Source organism: Molothrus aeneus, chromosome 2, assembly GCF_037042795.1.
Source record: "Molothrus aeneus isolate 106 chromosome 2, BPBGC_Maene_1.0, whole genome shotgun sequence".
Classification (NCBI taxonomy): domain Eukaryota; kingdom Metazoa; phylum Chordata; class Aves; order Passeriformes; family Icteridae; genus Molothrus; species Molothrus aeneus.
Window position 1 is genome coordinate 22,329,009 of NC_089647.1, and position 24,833 is coordinate 22,353,841.

The window sequence follows — 24,833 nt, forward strand, 5'->3', positions numbered from 1 at the left end:
TTAAAATGTAATTAGGCAGGTCATTCAAATCCCAAACAAACACAGCGCTCCTTATTTCTAATGGAACAAGATCTTAACTTAATCGGTCTCAATTCCCATGAGTCCTTTGCCTTAGAATTAGATTTATTTTCCTATTGTTCTTCTTTTGCTTTGCTGGGTAGAGATTTGCACCTGTCTCCGAAGACATTGTAGCAGGTAAGTCTAGAGGTGTGAGAAGGGACCAGAATTTCTGATCACCTGGGCTTCTTGTGGCAAACATCTCCCAGGACAGCAGTTCTGCCTTCCCCAGCAGTTTCTTAGGGAAGGTTGTGAAAAGAGAGATGTTTATTTGCACCTTTGTGTACAACAAGATTAATTTAAGAGATGTAAGAAGACTTGGTTTGATTCTGAGCTTCATGTTTAGGCAATTAGAGGGAAAATTTGCTGTTTCCCTCCCCTGTTCTGCAAACAATCAGGATTCTGTATCAGAGTTGCCTGGTAGAAGTGTGATGCGTGGTGAGGGCTGTCTCTTTAGTCAACCTGTATGGCAGGTCTTGTTCTTATTTCTGCATTTGTCCATAGAGGGTAAAAATCATCAGCTTTGCTTCTGTCGGTGGTACTCTGTAGTATTGCTTGTGCCATGACACTGCTTTGTCTGGCATGAAGCAAAGTATTGATGATCTGTGCTCTGCTTGAAAAGACAAAAGTGTATCCCAGCTGCTTCTTGTAGCCTTTGTTTTTGTATACAAAGAGAACTGAGGAAGAATGCGGTGTAGACCATCACCTTGAATGGGCAAAGTAATGAATGTTTAGATTTCGCCTTTCAAGCTTCAGAGCTTCTCTAAAGCATCTCTCAGAAGCAGAAGTCTGACCCAGAAAATTTATGCCCTTTTTTGTTTTCAAAACTGACTCTTTCTGATACGATAAAGCAAGTCTCCTTTGATCTTGGCTTGTGACCATTAAGAACTTATTATATCTAGCTGAGCTAGGAATAATTGAGCAGAGTGGAAGAATCCTGTTTTAGAAGAAGAAGTTGGTAACATTGCTTTTACAAAACAACAGGAAACAGCTTTACAGATTTCTTTATAGAAGCTGAAAAGCTTCTCTGCTTTCCTCGAACTATTGAGCTGACTGTAAAAGGGCAGACTGATTTGCCCATAGACAGAACATACTGGTCAATTTAATTAGCAATGTTCACTCCATTACGACTGCCATTATGACTGGGAATCAAGGCATTGGCAATATTGGGCAACAGAAATGAAAATGGTTTTATTTCTGTCCTTTGATTCCTAGTTGGAAGGTGTGTTAGCTAAAGATTCACCTCAGTTGTATTTTGAAACCATGTAATGCCCACCCCTGGTTTTGGCCATTTAATACGAACAGCTGTAGGTAGTTGTTTGTGGTTATGAGTTTATTGCTTCAAAGACAGAATGCCTGGGGAAAGTAAGGCCAGCTGTAAGTGGATGCATGTGTTTCAGCACTGCATTGCTCTGTAGAACAAACCCGCGTGCAGAGGGAGCCTGGCGTTAGCTGCTATGACCCTTGCTTTACAGCTGTGTGTTTGTGTTTTAATGTTTACTTTGCCCTCGCAAGGATTAAATACTTTGAAACCGATCTCTGCCAATAGAGTGCTTGTTGCCAGCACAAAAACCGTGGTGTGCTGGAAAATACCCGAGGGAAAAACTCTTCCTCGTCTCCCGAGTTGGGCTATTTGTCCCGGCCCTCGGGGGGAGCGGTTCCCGTGCGATGCGATGCAGCGCGGGGATCCCGCAGCGGGGGCGAGGGGACAGCGGGATCCCCGCGGGGCCCGGCCCGGCGGCGGCGGCCGAGATTGGCTCTGTCCCGCCCCGGGCCGGCGGCGGCAGCCGAGGAAGGCGCTGCCCCGGCCCCGGCGCCGCCGCCCAGCAGGAAGTGGGAGCGCGGCGGCGGCTCCCGGCGGGAGCGGGGCTGTCCCGGGAGCGGCGCTGCCCCGCGGGACGCGCCAGGTGGGTCGCGGAGCGGGACGGGGCGCGGGGAGTGCCGGCAGCCCGGGCAGCGCCGGGGCTGCTGCGGGCACGAATTTACATCCTGAGTGCGGGTCAGCTCCTCCGTGCCTGTCTAAAATTGCGGGTGCTGTAACTAACACTCTTCAGGTGAAGCAAGCGGGTGGAGAGGATCATTTAAAGGCCTTTTAAATAATGCATGGGTATTTAATGTCATCATTTCATGCAAATAGTAAGCACTACTTGTGTTACTGCTTCATTAGCACAGTTCTGTTCCCTTGATCAATATGGATGGTGGCCGAGGCACATTTTCCAGTGTGGTGTCTCCTGTTTTAAGATCGCTAGTATTGCTCTCTGAGCTCTGTTAAATACCAAAACCTTTTATTTCCTTTTTTTCTTTCTTTTTTTTGCACACCCCCTCCCCCCCAAGCCCTTTACAGCCAAGGTGGACTTTGAAACTCATTGCTTACTTTGCAGATACGAGTGTGTCATACTTTCACCTCCAAGCTTTCCTGACAATTTAAGAGAACTTAAAAATGTCTCGGTAGGTGTGGGAATTCTTGGAACAGGATAGAGATATTGTAGAGAAGGAGAATACTTAGCTAGTCCTCAATCAAGGTAATCCTGAAGAAAAGCAACTACTTTTCATTAAGAGGATGCTGGTGGTACAAAGTGAGGACCTTCTGTCCCCCCTTGGCAAAGTGGACAGTTGGTTGACCTAGACACCAGTGTAGTGACTGAAATGCTAGCCTGCCACAATTTGTAAAGTTCTCTGAACATCCTCAGGAAACAGGTATCTATTAAGCAGTTTGTTCAGAATCAAAGAGGTAATTACTTACCTTGTGCCATATCAAGTGAAGTTCAAGAGGGAGGTACCTTGAAGGTATCTGTGAAAATATAGGTGACATGTGAAGAAGTAAGTAATGGCTACAAGTGTGTGTTTTCTTAAAATGATGATTTTTCTTATGCCTGGTATGGTTGGTTAAACAGCAGTGGGAGTGTGGAGTAGACAGGAGTACAGTTGCCCAAAATGCTGAAACCCAATCTTGGAACATGATACCTGAATGCTTTCGGTCCTTGTCAGAATTGAGGTTAAAGGCTGTGGTGTAATACAAACTTGTTGCTGTTTTTCCTCCAGTGCCTTACTGTTCCATACCGTGGTTCTTGACTAGCCTACTTTGTTTCAGAGGTTGACCAAGCAGGAATTCTGGCAGCTGGTGCACCAGAGCTATGGCTCTGAGCTGGGCCTGAACAGCGAGGAGATGGAGAGCTTCCACTCATCGTCAGAGGACAACGGGCAGTCTCGGTAAGGAGAGGCTGTACAGCCTATTGAAACATCTGGGGAGAAGCAGTGTCCTCTTTCTTAGAAACTCAGTTTCTAAAGAGCTGCTGTAGCCTTACCAGAATGGCTGAGCCTGTAGTAAAAGGATGCAAAGCTCTGAACTGCATAGACTGAGTGTGCATACAAACTTAACTATGTGAATTTGCTAAAATAGTAGCAGTGTAGCTGAGGCCCCTTAGAAGAGGAGAGAGGAACATCTTGTTCTCTCCCTAGGTCTGCTTGGGGACCAGCGCAGGGTAGCTTAAATAGCAGCCTTTTTGCGTGATGGTGCCTAGTCCATCTAGCACCTTAATGCCCTTCAACAGTTTGGAAGGTTTGCATAGAATGGAGCATTATTATGGTTCAGATGCTTTCTTTCTCCCCATCCTCTGCGGAGACTGAAATACTTGTTTTGCCTTGTTCCCCTGATATCTGATGTCTTAGCTTATTTTTGTATTGTCCTCAGCTTGAATTAAGAAACAGGAATAATAATATAACAAGCCAGAATAATTGTAATAATAATGATGTGAATTTTTGAAAATTTCCTTGATTTTTTTGAACAAACATGAACTGATTTATGACCTGCCAGTGTCAATCTAATAACAGCACTCTACATATCTCTGTGTAAATAAGTATGACTCTCCAAAATGGAACAATGTACTTTGTCTCTTTAATCCTGTGTTATCTGAATATGTTTGTGAGAAAAATGTCTTGAGTTCATTACAGGCTTCAAAAGATGTTCTATTAAGTTTTTTTGGGGTTTTTTTCGTTTGATTGGTTTGGTTTCTGTTTTAGGTTTGCTTGGATTTTTTGGGTTTTTTTGTTATGTTTTGGGTTTTTTCTGTTAGAAAGTCGCAACTTTGGAATAAGCTGTGCAAGAAAAAAATTAATTTCTGACACTTTCATAATGCTTTTTCTTTCCAAATTAGTTACAAGCTGTATGTTTTTTCATTTCTCACAGCATTCACTTTCTTGGTGTCATTAACCTTATGATCAGAAGCTGAATGTTTTGAGAGGTGGCTGAAATGAGGAAGATGGCTTGATATCAATGAGCTGTATGTGGGAAGAATGACCTGGTAGTTTTTAATGTTATCTGAACAGCCATGTTTTCAATGCAAAAATCCCACGAGACGCTTTCTCGGATTTCTCAGTGCTTAGATCTCCAAAGATATCTTCTTTTTGCTTTGGACAGATCCAGCATTTGTGATGATTCTGGAGAAAGGGATGAAAAACTACCCAAAATGATTGGTTTAGTTCGTGAGCCCACACTTCAAACAGAAGGAGAGTCACTCAACAGACACATGTTGCCAGGAGTAAGTGCTGACACAGCCTTTCTTGCTGATAAGCATATGTGCTTAACGTGTATGTCTGTAAGCATAGGATGAATGGAGATTGTACCTTCCAAGGAAGTCTTTGGGAAGTCAAGAATGTTTCTTAAATTTGAAAATGAGCAAAATTCTGTGTAAGAGAATATTGTTGGTATAAGCTTCAGCAGTGCTCTGTCACTAATTCGCTGTGCAGCATTGCTGTAATGCTGAGGCTTACGTCCTGGTCTGTTTTTTTCTCTTTTTCCTTTAGAAACAAAATTTCTTGGTTTTTCTTATCCAGTTCCCAAGGGGACCATATTTGTGTTTTATCCAAGTGCATTTTGAAAGTAATGCCTTTTTCACTTCCAATGTTTTCTTGCTTGTGCTTATTTGTCATTTAAAAAGATATCTCCTCTTATTTTATTGTATCTCCTATACATAAGGCTTATTAAAGGGTAGTTACACTTTGTCTTTCTTGCCTTCAATGGTCAGTCTGCTGTTGTGAATATATGAAACCTTTTTTAATGCTTCAGAAGGAAGGGGAAAGCCCCCCTACTTGCTATAATGAAGATGAATTTCACCTTGACCTTGATGCCTTGGGTTAGTACAACTAACAAGCATGAATGCTCACTTGTGCTCACTCATGTTGTATGAATTTGTGAATGTGTTTGGCTAGTGTGAGCAGCAAGTGCATTAGTAGTGATATGAGATGGGCACAGTGTCTAGCACAGTTACTGGGGCTCCTGTGTGCAGCTGTAGTCCTAAAAAGTTGCAGATATTTTCTCTTGGTTATTAGGTGTCCCAAAGGTCTTGGAAAAGAAAATAAACCGCTAATGCATTTTTTTATAAGCTTCACTAGGGTTGGGTACTTAATTGCCAGTTTTGCTTAGGAGAATATGTGAAGGAAGGAAGGAGATTATCTTAATAGTTTTTACTACCCTACCCTTTAAATCTTCTGGCTTTTGTCACTTGCTGAAACTGATCTGGAGGTTAAGTAGGATTTAAATAATTTTGCCAAAATCCAAGTTAATGGCTAGAGACTCGTATCCAGCAAAGAATATTGGTGTTTCTCAGATGTTAAAAGCATAGTTGCTTGACTGATGGGTACTCCTTATGGAGTACCCATCACTCAAGCAGTATGAAACAAGATTTTTGGAGAGTGGTAGGGGAGGCCTGAGGGGACTGAGGATGCTGCTGGAATTTGGACTGTTTGGGATAACTAAAAATCTACACAGGTAGCCTTAGTTTGCACTTGTAAGTCTTACTTGCACAAGAACAAGCCATTTGAAGATAATTGCTGTGCCTGGAAAAGAAGCCACACCCCGAGATGTGGCACTCTTGCAGGTGCTAAATCTAATTTGGCATCTTGGTAAGGAGGAATGCCTGGGGATTTGGTCTGCAAAAATGCCAGTCTTCTGCCTTGAATAAACTGCCTCTGAAAAGTCTTTTAATTATAGTGTAAAAGTGCAGTCTTGATAAATGTATAACTAAACTGTTTACTGTTTCAGGGTAGCTAAAGTGCACAATGATTTTGTTTAGCTGTATGTGTCACTTGGCATTACTCAAGAATATCCATGCTCACTCCACAGTCCCAGGATTGCAGCATATTTTGTAGAACCACAAGGGCAATTGGAGGAGGCATTAGTGCTTAGAATGTATTTATCAGAAGTCATCATAGTGACGACACAAAGCAGGCTTAACCACCTTCCAAAGACTGGAGGGAAACAGGCTTAAATTCCCTTTACTGCTCTGATAGACAAAGTAAGGCCCAAAGCTCTTATAAGATGAAGATCTGAATAGTGAAGGTTTAGTATTTGGCCCATCTTGAAAAAAATATTGTTAATGGCTGTCTTGTGTTGATTGACACAAGTTTATGTGACTTACCTGCCCTCTCAGTACATGTGAATGTGGGAGCCACCTTGTTGCCTGTTTTTGCAACCATCATCTTCCCTCCTCCCCTTATAGGGAGGCCTTCCAGTCCCAGATCTTGCTGTTCACAGGCTGGAAACCAAAAAGCCCTTGGCACAGAGCTTAGCACTACTGGACTCGCTCAGGAGATAAATGTACAATTGGGAATAAATTATACATCTTTAATTCCAGCTGACAGATCTTAAAATCTTTACTCTTTAGTGTGAAAAAAATGCAAACCAACCCAAACCCCCATGAGTTCTGTCTTTAAACTCAATCAGTTATTGCAAAAGCCCCAGCTTGAATCTCTTCTTCCATAACTACATGAAAAGCTTTTTTTTTTTCCTAAGAGCTATTGCTTTTGTCTTATGACTTGAGCCTGGCTTCCCTGCTCTGCTTGTGCCATAGTGGGCTGCTCTTATGCTGCTGGTGGGAACCTTGCTTCACTAGATTGTGATTGTTGTCAAAATGCTATGAGAGTTCCTTGGGTTTGTGCTGGATCAGAGTGTCAATTTTTAGGCTGTTCTGTTGCAACTAGCTCCTTTTGGACTTCCATCTGTATTGGTATTTTGACATTTAATGTTGGTTCTGTCCTAGATCCTGTTATGTGACTGAGTATAACTTACATGGCAGCTTCACTCAATAGGAGCATTTGTTAACTGATGTGTTTTTCTGATTCAGTCCTCTATATTTTTTTGACCCCGAAGGAGTACTTTTGTCTGCTTATACTGCAGTCAGATTTATGCCTGTCTCTGTTTTCCAGCCACCCACCACCTAATAGCCCTTGGCTGCACAAGAAAAGTAACAGGTTTTTATTTTTTAAAAGACCCAAGAAGTACAGGAAGTACATGATGATTGTTCCAGCAGTGGATGCTTTTGCTTTCTTGAGTCAATGCTGAATACTCTTTAGGGATGATGGTTTTGCAGATGAGTCAGAACAACTCAGTTGAGGTGGCCTGATCATATTTACTGTGGTCCACACACTGCTCTTCTGGGGCTGTGCTGCTCTTCATCCCGATGTTCCACGGGTGGCAGTGGGGCCTTGAGGAGAGGTTTAGAATGAAAACTGATTCAAAGCTGGTAGCTAAACTTTTTGGGTGGCATTTTTAGATACACAAACTTTGTCCATATAGTTTCCCTGGAGATTTACTTATTTAAGTGTGCAATGACATACATGCTTAGCTGACAGTTCTTGTTTAAGGTTAAGAGCTGCATTATTGATTCAGTGACTGATGTTCAGAGGGATTTCCTTCTTGCTTACATATTGGAGATGGCAAATGATACTCCATTGCTTTGTTTGTGAGAAGTAATATTTTATAAGTAGGATGGCTCTAGACAGTATTTTAAAACTTCTTTTTTCTAAGGGTGATGGCATCCTACAAAATAAGAAGTTTTCAAATATGTAATTGGGGTAATCTAATCTTGCTGAAAGAGGGGCACCCTGCCTGTTTCTTTGTGCTTCCCCTCTGGGTTGTTGGACCCTTGCTAAACTGTTAGGAAAAACTGACCTGATGAATGTAAAGTAAATCTGTGTAAGGTTAATTAATTTATAAATGTGAGTGTTGAAGCAGGGAAGGGGCCCAAACTGTGCAGATGGGTGCAAGAGGACTGTCCCATTTAAGGGAGCTCTTGGTACCATCAGTACATACAAGTAAGTCTGTTTCTTGTTACCAGAGTTCAGTGAAATATTTAAATAAAGGGAAGAGAGGTTAGCTGGGGTAGAGGAGCAAGGGGGAAATTAGTGCTTGACTGTGTGGTAATTGAGCAGACAGAACTTGTGGCTTACTTTGTATGGCTGTCTTCTTTTATAGTAACTTTCTCTGTTTTTTTTTTTTTGTTTGTTTTTTTTTTAATGGTCTCTGATTGCTGATATCTTTTTCTGCTCTTGGTTGTTTCAGGTGGAGGAGTCCTCAAGTGAGAAGCAAATAAAGAGTCCTCTTCCATCTTCAGAAAGAAAACCTGCTAAGCTAGTTAGGAGCAGGTCTTTAGAAAAGTCCTTAGACCTTAACGAGAATGAAAATCTTCCAGAGAAGAGCAGTGCTTCAGATAGTGAAGAAGGTAAATCTCTTTTTTTAAAGTTGGGATCTGTAAAACAACATGACTTTGGTGTTCCATCTCACTTGTGGAGAAAGTTAGAGAACTTTCTGATCTTATGAAACTTGTTTGCTTATTTGTTTCACAGAATTGCAGCAAAAGCATTTTTTAATCTTTGTTTCTGTGAGGGAAAAAGCTGTTGGGTATTTAGAATGAAAACAAAGAAATTGTGGTTTTCTTTCTCTCTTTTGGTGGGTAGAGAGTTGCCAACAGTTTAAACTAGAAGTTTCTTGACAATGGGGTGGTGCTAATTTCAAAGATGTTTCTTTCCTTTGTTTGTATTTCTTGGAAACTGAGAGGAAACATTTCAGGCTGTACTTAAGTTTCTGAAAGTTTCCCCCAACCCCCTTCTTTACACTTGTACTTGCTTAAGGCTTATGGGCTTCATTGTTATTGGTGGAGTAAGCTGAGGAACTTACTGAAAGCCCAGGGTTTCATGAGAGTATAGTGTGTATTCTGAGTCTGATCTGAAAATGAAAAACCTTAATGGATATCTTGCAGCAGCTTTCACTCTCTGTGCTAACAGTGGATCCTAATATACCAACCTCATATCTCATTACCCAGTACAAGATAGAAGAAGCATAGGTACCTGGATGACAGACTTGTGCTGAGATTTGTGGGTGTTTGTGCTGAGATTTGTGGGTGCTTGTGCTGTGGTTCCACAGTAGCCCCTGACAAGTTCTCACTTTCTATGGTGAGATTTTCACTTACCTGGGGAAGTTTTCTGTGCCAAAGGCTGTAGTTGTTCAGACAGCTCATTGAACTTTGGGGGATATTCTGTAATATCTGAATCTTGGGTTCTGTAAATGCTTTTAATGTGAAGTGTGCACAACCTGTATTGGTTCCAAGGTTTATACGGTGGTGAGAAAAAAAGGACAGAAAACTCCAGCAGTAGTAATGTGCTCAGTAGCAGCTGTATATTTCTTTCACGTGCAAAGAGAACTTACTTCATCACTTGTTGGCAGCAATAGAGCAGTTTAGTTAATTGAAGGCAGTTCTTAATCTCACTGAGAAATTTTGTGACTTGTTTTCAGAGTTGACAACTGAAGTTGTTTGCAGGTGTTGTTACGGGGGATTGTTGAGGTGTGCAGGAAGGCTTTCAGAGTTACAGTTTGAGTTGGCTGCCTTCAAGTTGTGATTTTTGCCTGGGAATATGGTTATATTCAGTTAACTTTGCTGTTGCTCCCCCATACTGCTTCTGTGTTGGCTTGAGTTCAGATTCAACTCAATGTATGTCAGGCATTAAAATTTTTGTGAATATACCTACTTAAAGAGTCTGTTGTTTATGCTGGACTCCTACACACTTAACAAGCTTCAAAAATTAATTTACTCTTTCACAGGTGTATCTCTTAGAGCAGCAGAAAGTTCTGGCTTTTGGATGTTTTAGATAGTTTTCAGCTTTCCTATTTTCCTTTTACTACATCTCTCTTCTGTCTCTGGATTTTATTTTTTATGGCAAAGGTCTCCAGTTAAACTGATTAAAAAGTGGTCCTGTTGTCTTTCCTGCTGCTAGTACCTAAAAAATAGCAGTAAATATTCCCTGTCATGCCTGCATTAGTGATGTTGAATAAATAGAGCATATTAAACTGGAGATATAACTTTAATAAAAAAAAACCTGACTTTCTTATTTCTCTTCCCTTCCCCAAGACTAGTCTTTTTTTATTCGGAACAGGATTTTCTAGACTCACAACATTAATCTTTTCTCTCAGAATCTTCATGCTTAGAATTTTTTTCTTCTGTTTCTCTGTCTGTTTTCTGTTGCAGTTGCCCCACACTCTTACAAGGTGAATTCCTTCACGCAAATGAAACTAGCTTTCCTACATGGCAAAGGTTTACCCATGCGATTAATTTCTCTTGTGTCCTCTGGCTCATACTCAGGCTGCCCATGGAGGTGTCCTAGCAAATAAGGTGAGGGGCAAGCTCAAGACTGTTGTTCTTCACAGCAATAATTCCCTTGTCCTAAGCAGTTCTCACCTTGGGGATGGGGGTCTGCATCCCACTGTGCCCCACTGGCCTACTGACCTGCATCTTGGTGTTTTTGTCCAGTTTCATAAATCAGAGTATAAATCCTGAGCCATGACAAACTTTTGGCTAAGCTAAACATTAATATCTGTGGCCTGAATTCTGAATTTCAGAAAACAGATTTTAGTTCAAGCACAGAATACGTGTCTCTAACACAGAGCCAGGAGATCTTTATAATTTCCTCAAGACTCTTTAGTAGTTTGTTTGTTTGTCTGTTTTCCATGACCGTGTTCGGCAACATGAAATACTTCAAAGATAGAAGGGGGAAGGAGGATACAGGGAAAACAGTATTTTCTGCTAGAAGGCTCTACTGTATGCAGGGAGATCACACATTTCTGTTCTCCTTGTGTAACATGACAGACTTACTGTGTTGTTTCTGTGTGTACTAATAACCACCTTAAATGTGTGATCTGCAGGAGAGCATACCTGCCTGCACCATGGTGCTGCAAGATGGACACAGCAGAGGCTTGACTGCTTGCAGATAGTGGTATGAGGGCAAACAGTGTTTAAAATGCAGGACAGTTGAAATTAGGTTCAGCCCTGTACTAGTTGTCCCCCTCTTCCCCCCCAATACAAAATTTTGGATATGCATTGTCTGTAAGGAAGAGTAGCCCTGTTATCTTATTGGCATTTTAATCAAAATACTGAAAGGATATACTTTGTTGAAAAAAATTATTTATTTTGGTGTTTGGAGGTTATATGTTTAAGTCACCTGAAGGCAAAAATTGGTGGGGATTTTTTATTTTGTGAACTGGAAAAAGCTAGCATTGTGACAATACTTACTTAATAGTTCCCCATGATAATTCTGTACTTAAAGTATAGGAGAATTCTCTGAAAATGGTTAATACCGCTGATACAGTCTTTAAATAGATGATGTCTGAAACATGTTCACTTCTAGAAATTGGTTTTATTCACTTGATTTCAGGTATTTTTTGGTTAAAAGCTTCTACCTACATATCTTTCATACAGCCTGTAATTTTTCCCTATCCACAGCGGTATAAAAATGTTCAACAGTGCCAAGATTTGCATACATACTTTTCAAAATCCTGATCCTCCCCCAACTCTGTGGAGTGGAAAAATCAACCTTCTTACTAATTTGTTTGATAGCCTCTGCTTTTATCAGTTCAGCTTTCTTAATTTGCATGTGGTATGTGTTTAGCTTTTTGCTGTTGGTTGTTGAGGGGAATTTTAATAATAGTGGTTTTCTTACTGCCCCATTCCACCCCTCATTTTCTGTCTCTTTTTTTGCACTGCAGATGTCTTTAAACCTCTACCATCTCTGCTGCATAATGGTATTATATTCAAACATTATTTCACAGCTTGCCTTGCAGTGATGAAAATGACCTTAGGAAGTGCAGAGCAGTAGTGGGGGAGGGAATAGACCCTGCTGTCGTTAGCCTGAACCAGAACACTCTGGGTGATATGCTTACTTCTGTGTTTTTGGGTCCCTAGTGATCCTTACCTAAAGTCAGAATAATCTCATGTTCTTTTAGCAGACAGCTCCAATTTAGCTATAAATGTATTCAGGTTAAGAAAGTTAGCATTGATAATTATATGCTGCTGAGGGGTTAGAACAGCTCTGAAAGTGAAGGAGTTAAACTGATATCTCTGTATTTGCACGAAACACTTTGTTAATAAAGAGCATTCCATGCCAGTCTTAGGGTAAAATGCTTTGTGTTGCCCTACTGTTGTGAAAAACAAAGGCAAGTTTACCTGTGTGAAATGAAACCGTAGACAAACATGCATCTTCACTTGTAGCAGAAATAAGTGGTTAAGGCTGCCTGTTCTGTTCAAATGACAAGTGTATAAAGTGTATGCTTATTCATTGCTGTGCTACTGTTTGTGCTCACTGCTTCATCTAGAATTTCTACAGACAAATTTTGAGAAGCCCAGATGGAAGTGACTTGAAGCTTGTCAAGTTCTTAGTGTATCCTGCTACTTGGTTCCACAGATGTGGAACTCACAGCATTTATGTATACATGCACCTTCCAGACTCATTGTCCAGAAAGTTTACAGTTTTCTGGAGAACAGCTGTTTGAATCCTAGCATCTAAAGTAGCTGATGGGCCTGATATGTAAACTCAGGTTTAGCTTGGATTTTCTGAAAATTACTGCTGTATGTGCTAACAACATTAAAAAAACTCCTTTGTTTCTTCCAAGAGCTGAGAAGGATTGTAAATAGAAAACATATTTCTCAGTAGATACTCAGGCACTTAATTGGCACTTCATTGACTATTCCTTATTAGAGACATGACTATATAGAGCTAGTGTAGGTAGATTAGCTTCGGGGAAGTTTTGTATAGACCTGTGGGTGCTTTTTGTTCAAACTCACTAGAAAGAGGATAGACTCAGAGTAATAGAGCTTGGTAGCAAGATCTGCACCTTATGGTAATAAAGCATGGGCTTTGTGCATATCACAAGTTGCCCTGGCATACCAAATTACCTTGCATCGGCAGAAAAATAGCAGCTGTCCTCAGGCATTTCAAGTTGTTTAGCTCAGGCTCACTGGGGCAGAGGTAACTTGTGTTATCTTGTGTTTGCTAAGACATATACAAATAGCTGACAAAACTGATCTGATGCTTATCTGGTGGCTTGATCATGTGTCTGGGTGTCTTTATTTTTTTTTGAAGTGGTAGCAGATTCCTTGGGCATGTCAACGTCCAGCTGAGTAACACTCAACCACAGTAACTAGGTGTGAATTGCCTAGTAGCTCAAGCACAGTAGGAGCGGGGGAGGTCAGCATCAGTATCTGAAACTTCCTGTCTCTTAGCAAAAGAGAGGATGTGGGTAGTGCACTCTGAAAGGAGAGATCTGTAATGTAGAGGTCTTGTTAAATTAGGTCAAACTTACAGTTCACTTGGCCTGCCTTTTGTTAGAGTTAGATTCAGTTAGGAGAGAAAATACAGTGAGTAAAAGCTGAAAACTCAGGCTGAAATTCTGGCTTCCTGCTTCAATGTTTCAGCAGAGCAGAATTCATATTCTACGTGTAATGACTGTGTATGGACTGGTTAAATAGGCCTCTTGAAATGTGTGTTTGCTTTCTGTCCCATCTCATAATTGTGTGGAATTACAATTGCATAAGCAGAACACGGCATGGAGAGGAAGTCAACCTCTTGTGCAAGCACAAAACCACAGCACTCACGCTTCTCTTTTGGGGTCCTGCTTTGAAGTCTGATGAGATCAAGGAGAGCTTTTTTGGAGGCAGATGTTCTAGCAGGCTAGGAGCAGCACTAGAGAGGGAGTCTGCTCAGTCAGAACTGGGTTTCCTTGGGGACTGCTGTGGTTGTTCAGTTGGTGCATTTGCCTTATCAATACTGACTGCTACCAAGCCAGGAATGTTTTAAGTGCTGTAACATTAGCCTGCAGGCAGCTTGTGAACTACAGCGTGATATTCAGGCTCCTTTGCATTTGTAAATGGCACTGACCTTTCCTAGCCCTGAGCATTCATTTGTATCAGTTGAAAGGTTGTGTCTGTCTGCTGCAAGACTTGCTTTTGGGCTGCTTGTTTCATTTTAGTGATGTGTGGTGCTGGGGGGGCTTGTTTGTCTTGCTGGTAATTATAGTTTAGGATTGACTTCTTTCTAAAGCATAAGCAGATTGAGTTGGGATTGGCACAGGAAACTGCTTGCCCTCCAGGATTATAGTTCTATCCCTTATCTCTTGCAAGCGTGGCTGAGAAAACCACAAAGCTGAGTCATGCCAGCAACCACCAAGAAGCAGAAATAGCAAAGATCAGTGCTGCAGCCACAGAATGCCACTGGGGTGCTCGGTGGCTTTGAAATAGATGGTGGCCTTTGAGCCTCTCCATGCATTTTTGGGAACTGCAAAATGGAGCAGGGTGCCCCTTGTGTTCCTGTTCAATAGGTATGGAGGGAAGAACTGCTTGGGAGTCTACCTGGTTCCTTAGACTGTGGGCATTACCAGTATTACAACTGTTAAAAGCAGAATTCTGAAACCAGCCATAAGAAGAAAACTGTTATGGTTTTAGTGTCCTTCTTTCTTGTCTTTTGTACAATAAACACACATATTAATGAAAATTATGCTAACTTTCTTTCCCCAGTGTTTCTTGCAGGATTAGTAGAATACTGAAGGCAAAATTAAATGGATGGTAGCTTTTGCTGTTAATTTATCAATTTGCACAGGGAAGTGGTGGTAGTGGTGTGTATTTGAAAATCAGCTTTGGACTTCGTTCCTGAAGGCAACCTATCTACCAAATCATTTGCTGATATCCTTACTGAGTTTCTGAGAGCAAGAAACAAATGCTGATGCAAGCTTGGGAGAGATTTAAGCTGTAATAAAGCCTAGAATGCTATCAAGGTTATGTGTAATACTGTTCTTAACCTGATCTCTGTCTTTCTTAGCAGTGAAGGAGACTGTCTCTGACAATGATCTCTATGGGAGACTTTTTATAAACAGAGTTTTCCACATCACTGCAGACAAGATGTTTGAAATCCTTTTCACCAATTCTCACTTCATGCAGAGGTTTCTTAATTCCAGGAGTATAGTAGGTAATAAACTCTTCTCCCTTCTGTCTGTTACAAGCTACCCTGAAAATTTTTACCTCTGAGAATTACTAAATAGGGCTAAGTTGAATTTTTTTGAAGTTTTTCCTTGCTTTGAAAGAATTTTTGAGCTTTTAAGTTTCACTATGAGAGAGGATATCTAAAGCTAGACTATTGTTTCCCTAGGTATGCACATTTTGGAGTAAAAACCTCATTTCAGTGCAAAAACTGCACCTTAATGCCTGAATTTTGAATAGGTTATTAAGTTGATGCATTCTGTGGGGTATTTCTGATTACATTGTGTCCCAGAAATAGTGAAATTTGTATGGCTGGTACACAGGCAAAAATCATTGCATCCTCCTAAACGATACTCACAGGCTTTAATTTTCTGGGTGAGTAAATTTTATTCACTGAGACCGTAAGAACAGAAAATCAAGTCAAAAAGGGTAATATTTATTCAGTGTCAGCTGGAAAGGCAATGTGGCAAAAGCTTTTGATAATGCTAAGTGAATCTATTCAACTCTAAGCAAATGGGAAATTATGTACTTTCATTTAATTGCTTAGTCTTTTGTCAACCCTATTTCAATAGATTCAGGCTCAGCTATGCAGAGCCTCACCTTTGTTTATTAGCAGACTACATGGGTATGGTTTTTCCTGGAAAAGCCCCACAATTAATTGGAACCAGTTTTCTGTCTTGCCCCATACTCCTGTTCTCAAACTGTTAAGACATGATAAGACAGGTAATTTTTTATGTGAGATCTTGCATAACTTCTCATCTAGATGCTGTATCAACCCCTTGGAATAGAGACTCCAATGGCAATCAGTTGAGGACTTTGACGTACACTGTAACGATTAACAATCCCCTCTGTGGGAAGTTCACAACTGCAACAGAAAAGCAGGTACTGTGTGCATGTGTGTGTCTGTCTGGTGCCCTTTAAAGCAAGGGACAGATCTGCTCTCTGCTCTGTCAGAGTTCTGGCTATGGATTAAAGTTTGGTGAACTGAATGTGCATCTGCAGTTTAAACAAAGCATCTCTCAGGTGTCTTGCTGTGTCTCTCACCATTGCTGAGCCAATGCTTATGAAATGAGAGAGGCTTTCTACCTTTACAGATGTCTGTAAATTCCCATGAAACATCTCTTAGGAACTGGGGGTGTGAAAAGGTGCAATTAAAGGCTTTCAGTGTCCACTTCTAGGCTCCCCAGTATGAGAGGTGAAGAGCTTAACAAAGGGCCACTAAGATGATGAAAGGACTGGAGCATCCCATGTGAGAAATGGCTGAGAGCTGGAAATCTTCAGCCCGGAGAAGAGAACACTCAGGGGCATCTTAAAATTATATAGAAGCATCTGAAGGAGGGTGCAAAAAATTCTGAGTCAGGCCCTCACCATCAAAGGCCACAGATTTCAGTGGTGCCCAGTGACAGGACCAGAGGTGATGGACACAAACTGAAACACAGATGATTTCTTCTGAACATCAGGAAACACTTTTTCACTGTGACAGTGACTAAGCGGTGGAACAGGTTGTTCACAGATGTTGTGGTATTGGAAAGCCACTTGGACATGGACCTAGGCAACCAGCTCTAGATAGTCCTGCCTGAGTTCTTGGACAAGACAAGCACCAGAGGTGCCTTCCAATCTCAACCCTCTTGTAGTTCTGCTTTGGGAAAGGTCTCAAAGAAAAGCTGTGGTCATGAGGCAGTGGCCAGCCTTGTATCTGGTACTTGAGGTGGCAGTGGGGAAGCCCTGATGCTGCTGATGTTGGCTCTAGCAGGAGGCATCTTCTCTTTTCCCATCCCACCTATACTTGATATTCTTTACTGGTTTTTATAGTGGTTCTTCAGGCTTTCTCTCTTCTTGAGTTCACTTGGAGTTGGTTGATCCAGCCTAAGGAACTCAGGCTGAAAGGGGGTGGGGGAAATTTGTGTACCATCAGTATACCTTCTTAATTTTCTTTTCTTTTTTGATAGATCCTGCATAAGCAGAGCCAGAAAGGTCAGTCTTACCAGGTAGATGCTGAGGTCCTGACCCACGACGTCCCTTACCATGATTATTTCTACACTGTGAACAGATACTGCATCAGCCGCACGTCCAGTCACAAGTGCCGGTTACGGTGAGCCTGCGTGCTGCACCGGGGAGGGCAGAAACCAAGGCAGGGATGTTCTCAATTGAGATTTTCCAGCAGCACAGAGAATGTTGGGTTCTTTTATAAAGAATAAGCTTAGTTTATTTCTTGTCACATGTATGCTGTGCTTGGATCTCATTAATGCAGTAAGAGATTAACTGAGATGTTGACTCTGAGGTACAGAACTCATCTCCCAGACTGAACTGGGTCCTGACCAGCCTTGTGTTTTTTGAGTGCAGCTGTGTGAGTGGGAGAAATTGGAAAAAATTGAGATGCTTTATTAGAAGGTTTCCCAGTCATCCTTGCTAAGGGCCTGTAGAGGAGAATGTTTTCACAGGAATGTGCAGAGAAGATAGAATGTACTTAATTTTGCAAGGAGGGTACTCAAGTGAACTCTGTCTAGATATGGAATTTCCTCTCCCATTTGTTGAAAACAATGTAAGTGGTGCTGTCTTTAATAAGAGCTTTTTTCTCAAACTTAATCAGTGCTCAGGAAAGGTTAGCAAGCCTGGATTCTATTCTGGCTAATCTCAGCCTACTGAAAACTCCCTCTCTACTGGGAGAATGGAATGAAGGTCCTTGAACGACTGCTTTGGATTTTTTTTTTTTGAGTGAATCGCTGTTCTTCTTTGAGACCTAGACTAGTTTTTTCTGAGAATGTGACAGCCCTAGGATAAGAGCAAAAACCTAGGTGCACGTGGTGCACAGAGCATACGTGTATAGAACAGAAAGGCACATAGTGATGTTACAGCTGGCCTTACTAAACTGTGTTTAAAATGGCTCAGAAACTCTGTTTGAAAGGAGTTGTTTTATTACACCATGCCCAGTGGGCTTACATTGATTTGGAAGATTACTTAAAAAGTTGAAAAGAGTGTATTCTAGGATGGTCAGTCTTCTTGACTGAAATCAAGGACTGTCCTTTATGAATAGCTTTGTGATTCACTCAGTTAAAGCATGCCTCTGAAGGATTCTAGTCCAATTAATTTTTATTCTGGAAGCAATATTGATTAGCTTTACCTGAGGAATGCAGGGAATGCACAGTAGGAATGTAGTTTTCCCCTCTGTCATGCTCATGGAAAGACAGATTTTAATTTCTGTCTACTCAGGGTAGGATGTGAGCACTTGAGTTATGATAAAGAATTTAACTTTCTGCTATTGTAGTGCCCATGTAATATATCATGTGTACTCATACAAAGTAAAAATCATTACTTTATTATCTGGAAGCCTGAATCCTATTTTAAATATGTGTTAAAATGAGAATGCTTCAGAGGATAGAAATCATCTGGTAGTCTGAGCCTGAAGGAAATCATGCCAAAATGTTTCCCATAATTTGGACATTTAGATTTTGACACTTTAGCTAGAGATGTTGTCTTTGCTACTGTCTGTCTCTTGTATTTTTTTAATGAAAGTGCTGCCCAGCTGGAGAGCGATGGCAGTTCCAGTTGGTATTGCAGATTGTAGACACAAGCTGGAGGCTGCTTCTGATAAGAGATTTCTGCTATCACCTATCACTGTGCCGCCTAGAAGAGCACTTTTCCATTATTGAATTCTGTTTTCTAGGGTTTCTGCAGAAGTGAAGTACAAAAAACAGCCTTGGGGCCTTGTCAAGTCTGTAATTGAGAAGAATACCTGGGGAGGAATACAGGAAAACTTCAAACAACTTGGTGAGGCATTTTCTTCTTTGTGCTGGAGTAAGGAGCTACCTTTGCTATGTACTTTTTTTTTTTGTCTGTCAAACCTGGCTCCTCGAAGAATGGCTTGAAAAAAAGGCAACACCAAGCAGTCTTAAAGACAGAACTTCCTGTCATCAGTGTATCTGCCAGTTCCAGAGTATGAAAGAAGCCTTGTGGCTAACAAGGGGCTCTTGTATACCTGGCCGTAATGGCTTTCAGAAGGAAACAAGAGGAGCAGCAGGAAAGCTGTTATTCTCAGCTGGATATGTTTATCTCTAAGAATTTCCTTGACTGTGCCTTTGAGAAGAGAAGCAGTGGCACTTGGCAAGCTCCATGGATGTCTGTTCACAGCCTGGCCAGCCACTGCTGCAGGTTCACAGTCTAACACAATTTCAAGCCTCAGTCTAACAGTGTCTTGCAGTGCTCTTCCAGCTGCTGTCTGGAATAGCATTGAACAATCCTCCCTGGGGCTGAGTGTGCACCACTTCTGCAGGATGTTCCAAGTGCCCTCTAGAAAATAGAACAGGGATGGAGGTCAGGGTGTAGTTCGCCAGTTACCTGCTTTAAGTTCATGTATTGGAAGGTGTGCTTGTTCCTCTCACTGTCATCTTGCATATCTCACAATTTGTCTTCAGCTTTCTTTTTGACACTTTGGGAACCTTATTTTTTTCCACTGCAGAATCAGATCTCCTAATGGAGGAATATGCAATTAATCAGTCCATAGAAGACTCTGGGAAATTACTTGCTCTGAGACGAAGGCGACGCACTTTACACCGGGGTTTGGCAGAATCACTTCCCAAACGCTCTTCCCAGCATTCCTCTGGTGACATGGGAGTAGAGTCCCAGGGCAGCTTAATAGGTAGGAATTTTTATATATCAAGTGTTTTCCAAAAGGTATGTTCAAGAAAGAATAACTCTTAAAATAGTACAAGAATAGCATTTGTGAATGTATTGCTCTTTTCTGTGATAGCAAATGCTTTAACAAGTTCAGGCTTCTTCAAGCTTGCATAAAGTATATTTGGAGCATGTGTGATCACTTTTATCATAAGTATCTCATGAAATTAAGGCTAATATCACCTTCAGTTTCAAAACAAACAAAAATCAACCAAAATCTTAAATACTGCTCTGTATCTGCAAAGGTTTGAAAATGAGATTAGATCAGGGAAAATAAAACCTGATCCATGTAAAGTTTCTGAAAAATTTATTTTTTTCTTCAAATAACTACACACACGGGTGATGAATTGATTGAACTTTGCCACTTGCCTCTTGGCCCTGTCATCTCAGTTTTGGCTATTGATTTTTAATGTTACGAATTCTGTTTCCCATATGCTTCTGTAATTTCTGGGTCACTGAAGCATTTCTAGCAGTTCTACTGCCCTTAGGCATGACAGACTTGGCCACCAGCATATACAACATTAGTTTCAGCTAGGGAGATGAGGAACATCTGTGCACTAGTTTGCAGCAGGGAATGGTGGATTCCATGACGGAAGTTGAATTGTAAACAGTGAGGTAGGAGCAAGTACACTTCCCTAAAGAGGGAGACAACGCTGAGTATAGATAGCACTGAGAGAATATTTGGATCAACAGCATGTGTAAAGGACTCTTTACCTATGTGAAATTGCTTCCTAATTACTTAATTTTGCTATTGTTGCTCCACCTTTTCAGATGAGTGTGCCTCTGTGTGCATTACAGCTTTTATGTATGTCTGTTGTGCAGGGCGGGGTGTGCAAAATCAATTCTATTTAAAGATAAGTGTGCCCACAGTGATAGGTGCTTGGTTTGGAGAGAACAGGCACACTCTGTCCCTCAGTGTCTGATCCCTGATGCCTGCAGAATAGCAGGTGGCCTCCTGAAGGGCTGTTACGGGACAATAGATAAACCAAGCCAGTAAGGATGGGACAAGTTACAGGAAAATGTGACTGACAGATTGTCAGAAAGATGAACATGAGCAGGAGCACAAGCAGGAGAGAGCCACTTTGCACCCTGTCTCTGCTGTGCGTGACCAGCAGCACATTTGTGTGTTAGTAATGGATGGACTTCAGCCTTCTCAGGCAATTCCTGAGAAGGCTGAAGTATTGTGTTCTCCCATGCCCCGTATTGTGTTCTCCCCAGCACAAGTGGGTAAGGGGAATTCTGATGGAAGAGCCTAACTGTTCAGCCAGCTTCTCAGAGATGATTGCAAAAATGCCTTGGTGAATATTGGAGGTGGTCCTATGCACCTACATGACCTGATTTTTTTTCCATTAGAAGTTGTTGGGCTATTCTGTGTGAAGTGCTGGGCACTGACGTGTATCTATCTGCAGACATCCTTTAGGAATATTCTTTAGTACTTTTTAACCTCCTTCTCTTCCATGCCCTATAGGAAGGAAAAGAGATGCAGTAAGTAGGACCACCACCATCATTGTAGTAATGAGTGTCTTGTAAGTACTCACTTGCATTAAAGTGTTGCTTGACTCAAGCTCATCTTGGTTTTTATCTGTATTTGTTCCTCATTTTCATGTTAAGACTGCATGTAGCATGATAAACTAATTTGAGTGGAACATGGGGGTATAAAAGAGGAATGGATTGACTTGGAAATGACATATGGGATGAAAATGCTGACTTGTCAAACTAGTCTACCTTACAGGTTTACTTAGGTCTGATACTATTAAAAAATAAAGTCTAGAATCTACTCATTCCTAATTTTAAAAGTTCCAAGAAGAGATACCGTTGTTATTTTTTGCTATTACCTAGTTTAATGGTAACTGCTAGGAATTGTTCAGATGGGTACTAATTTTCAGTATAGTGCTGCCCCACACCTTTTTTCTCCCAGGATGCTGGGAGGATTCTGTTTCCTTAGCTGTCTTTAGCCATGATCTCGTATTTGTAGCATTGCAACTGAAATTGTTGAAAAATTGATTTTTGTTCTCCTCTATCTACAGTTTGCTGCTCTTGGTCTTGCTGAATATAACACTGTTCCTCAAACTCTCAAAGATAGAGCATGCAGCTCAGTCTCTTTATCATGTCCAGCTTCAGGAGGAAAGCTCTTTGAAGTGAGTTCACAATCTTTGCTTGCTTTCTTCTTCAGCTTATGTGAGAATCTGATCTAAAAAATAAATTATAAACAGTGAAATTGAGTGGTAAGTTTTCAGAAGTGGCTGCGGCTTGCTGTACTTCTGTGGTCTACGCTGAAATCCAGGGACATGTCTGACTGCATCTTGCAGTGATAAATTTCTTCTTTGACAAGCTGTTTTGGGAGAAATGTTAACCTTAGTTTGCATTTATCAGCCTGCTGTGACTCATCTTCTGTGAATATCATAGTGCTGATCACAGAACTGAAGTGTTCATCCTGTGTGAACCAGCATGTTCTCAAATGGAATGTTAAAGATTCATTTAGCTTTTTAGCTTCTCTCTGTGAGTCTCCTAAATCTCCTCTCCTTCACAAACTTCCATGTTAGGTGCCTTTTGTACTCAGGCACAGAAAGATGTTGCTTCCTCTTGAATACAGTATCAAGAAAAAAGTTAAAAAACATACCCTGATTTTGAGTTTGGAAGGGATGTGGGGACCTCCCATAGTGACAGAACTGGTTAGAGTGACTTTATTCTTAAGAAGAATCATGCTTCCTGAAGTGTGGACCTTACAGTGTAAACATAATGTGAGCACAGTTTTTTCTTGGTGGCTGTTGCCTGTAAAGGTCTGAGCTACTAGCTTCAAGCAAACAGGTATTGGAATTCAACTGCAGGCAGCTTTGCATGTGGCGTTTGTAAGAGGATGTTCTCAGCAATGGCAGAGCAATGGTGGCAGAGAACAGTTGCTTTTAAAAAGGCATTGGGGTGCATGTTCCATGTTTCTGATGTAATCTCAATCTTTTTCAGCATATCCCCAGAAATTGTATCAAAAGAGGAGATACCTCAATATGATAAGGAACAGGTTAAACATGTGAAGGGAGTTTTAAGAGACTCAATTGAAATGCTTGAGCAGGTAGGTCTGAAAATCTTTCCTGGTGATGTTTGTTCTTGTACATTCTGGTGATGTTCTTGTACGTCTTTTATCCCTTGTATTATCATAGCTTGATGTGGTCTGGTGCTAGATAGTTTTCTTGATCTGTTTTGCTCCAGGCTTGAGTTCAATTAACAGGCAGTGCTTATGTTTCTGATGTTTCGGATCGCTTTGGTTTTGAATTTGTTTCTTGGAGGGTTGGGTTTGTTTTTTTTTTTTTTGTTGGTTAGTTGGTTGGTTTTTGTTTGGGTTTGTTTGTTTGTTTGTGGGTGGGTTTGTTTTGTTTTTTGTTGGTTTGAGTTTTTTATTTGACTAAGATTTAAGTACCCATGTCAATTTTCTTAAACTTGTCAAGTGCTTAAGAGATGTGTTAATGCAGTTCTGAATCATGACAAAGCAAAGACTGGAGTATTTCAAAACAAATTCTAAGAACACTCAGATTAAGATTTGTGAAGTGTTTTCCCATCTTATTATGGAATTTCTTCATTCAGGTTTATCCTGGCATTTGTTCCCCACTGCTCCTCTAGATACTGGCAAGAGCTTCATGTAGCATTGATATCAAGGGGCCACCTAATCTCCAATGTAAAATAAATAATTTCTGCATATGTTTCTGAGAGGCTCCACAGAATATAATCCTCCTTCACAGTAACTTAAAATTTCAGGCTCTTGTATACTACAGACAAAAAAAAAAAAGTTGAATATTGTTGTGTCTCTCTGATCATGAAGTCCATGACTGTTAAATCCTTATAATCCCTAGACTGAAATTTCAACTCAGTACCTGAAGGACAGTAAATTCATGCTTTAGTTTTTACTTAGTACTCAGGAATGTTCTGATTTTAACTTCATTTATTATATCTTGAAATGCGATGGAATAAATTATTAGTTTAGGAAAGCTGAAGGGGGAGTTCACATGTAGCTTTCTCCGTTGTGTGCTCTTTGTTCTTCCATGAAAGTACCCATGTCAATTTTCTCTGCTAAAGGAGGTTAGAAAAAGAAGCCATTTCTTACACTCCTCGTTTAGAGGTGTCTCTGCTTGCACAACTGCTATTAATCTGATAATTAACCACTTTGATCACAACTTGAAAAAGCCTAAGTGCTGGAAGTTTCACTTTAGAGATGAAATTTTCTGGTTTTCATGCCATTTTTATTTTCTCTGCTTACTATTCAAACAATTCCTAATTCTGAAGTGTTAAGTGCTTTTTGAACACACAGTGTAAAAAAAGAAAAGTGAGAATTTAGCCACCTTTTTCATCCAGAATAACACTTTTTGTCTGGAAGTCCTGACGCATCTTAATGCTTGCTACCTTATGTTTTCTGAGGGTTGTCAATAACCTAAAAATGTTTTGTGCACCAAAATGCACTAGGAGGGCCAGGTAGTAAAAGAAAATTCATGTTGTGCTGCCATGTTCCTTGGAGTATTTGCACTGAACATTATCTGTGACTAAAAATGAGTGGAGTGGTTTATCTTCTGTGCTGTTGTCTGGTGAGGTGTTAAGACTTTATCGTCCTGGACTGTTAGTATTTATAAACTCTACAGAGTGTAGCTGTTAGGAGAGCACAGTAAGCTGTTTATGGAAACAGGGAGGAGGAAATCACATGAAATCTTTAAAAGAAAATGAGGAGGGAGACTTTATTTTCCTGATATCTCATTTCCTGATATACCCATGCAGGAGACTGACTTAAGTAATTGGTGGGGGGGTGGATTGTATCTTCACAGCTGAAGACTTCCCTTTCCATGCTCCAAAGAAGCTTTGACCACTTGAACAGGACACAGAGCAGCAAGACTGAGAGTTAATAGCCACATCAGCTTTTCATTCAAGATGCTGGAAGAACAGATGTGTGTGTGAGGACTTGTGGGGTAGGGACTGTAACTGTCTCCTCTGGACTCTTTACTGTTGCACAGAATAAAAGGTTTGTGGAAGAAGTAAGTCGGGTTCTGCGTTGCC

General features: G+C 40.9%; 1 protein-coding gene across 4 annotated transcripts in view; it reads left to right on the plus strand.

Moving 5' to 3' along the window:
- GRAMD1C (GRAM domain containing 1C) overlaps positions 1 to 24,815 on the plus strand; it is a 51,384-nt gene extending 26,569 nt beyond the window's left edge. For 3 of the 4 annotated variants that reach the window (XM_066569193.1, XM_066569172.1, XM_066569186.1), the window contains exons 7-18: positions 3,149 to 3,267; positions 4,475 to 4,595; positions 8,396 to 8,555; positions 14,974 to 15,120; positions 15,895 to 16,013; positions 17,081 to 17,223; positions 18,796 to 18,899; positions 19,588 to 19,767; positions 21,271 to 21,328; positions 21,830 to 21,940; positions 22,764 to 22,869; positions 24,605 to 24,815. In XM_066569193.1, the coding sequence (XP_066425290.1) occupies positions 3,149 to 3,267; positions 4,475 to 4,595; positions 8,396 to 8,555; positions 14,974 to 15,120; positions 15,895 to 16,013; positions 17,081 to 17,223; positions 18,796 to 18,899; positions 19,588 to 19,767; positions 21,271 to 21,328; positions 21,830 to 21,940; positions 22,764 to 22,869; positions 24,605 to 24,682 (1,446 nt within the window). In that variant the 3' untranslated portion in view covers positions 24,683 to 24,815. The remainder of the gene's footprint in view (positions 1 to 3,148; positions 3,268 to 4,474; positions 4,596 to 8,395; positions 8,556 to 14,973; positions 15,121 to 15,894; positions 16,014 to 17,080; positions 17,224 to 18,795; positions 18,900 to 19,587; positions 19,768 to 21,270; positions 21,329 to 21,829; positions 21,941 to 22,763; positions 22,870 to 24,604) is intronic. The other variant, XM_066569178.1, reaches the window with a different exon arrangement.
- The last annotated feature ends 18 nt before the right edge of the window (positions 24,816 to 24,833 follow it).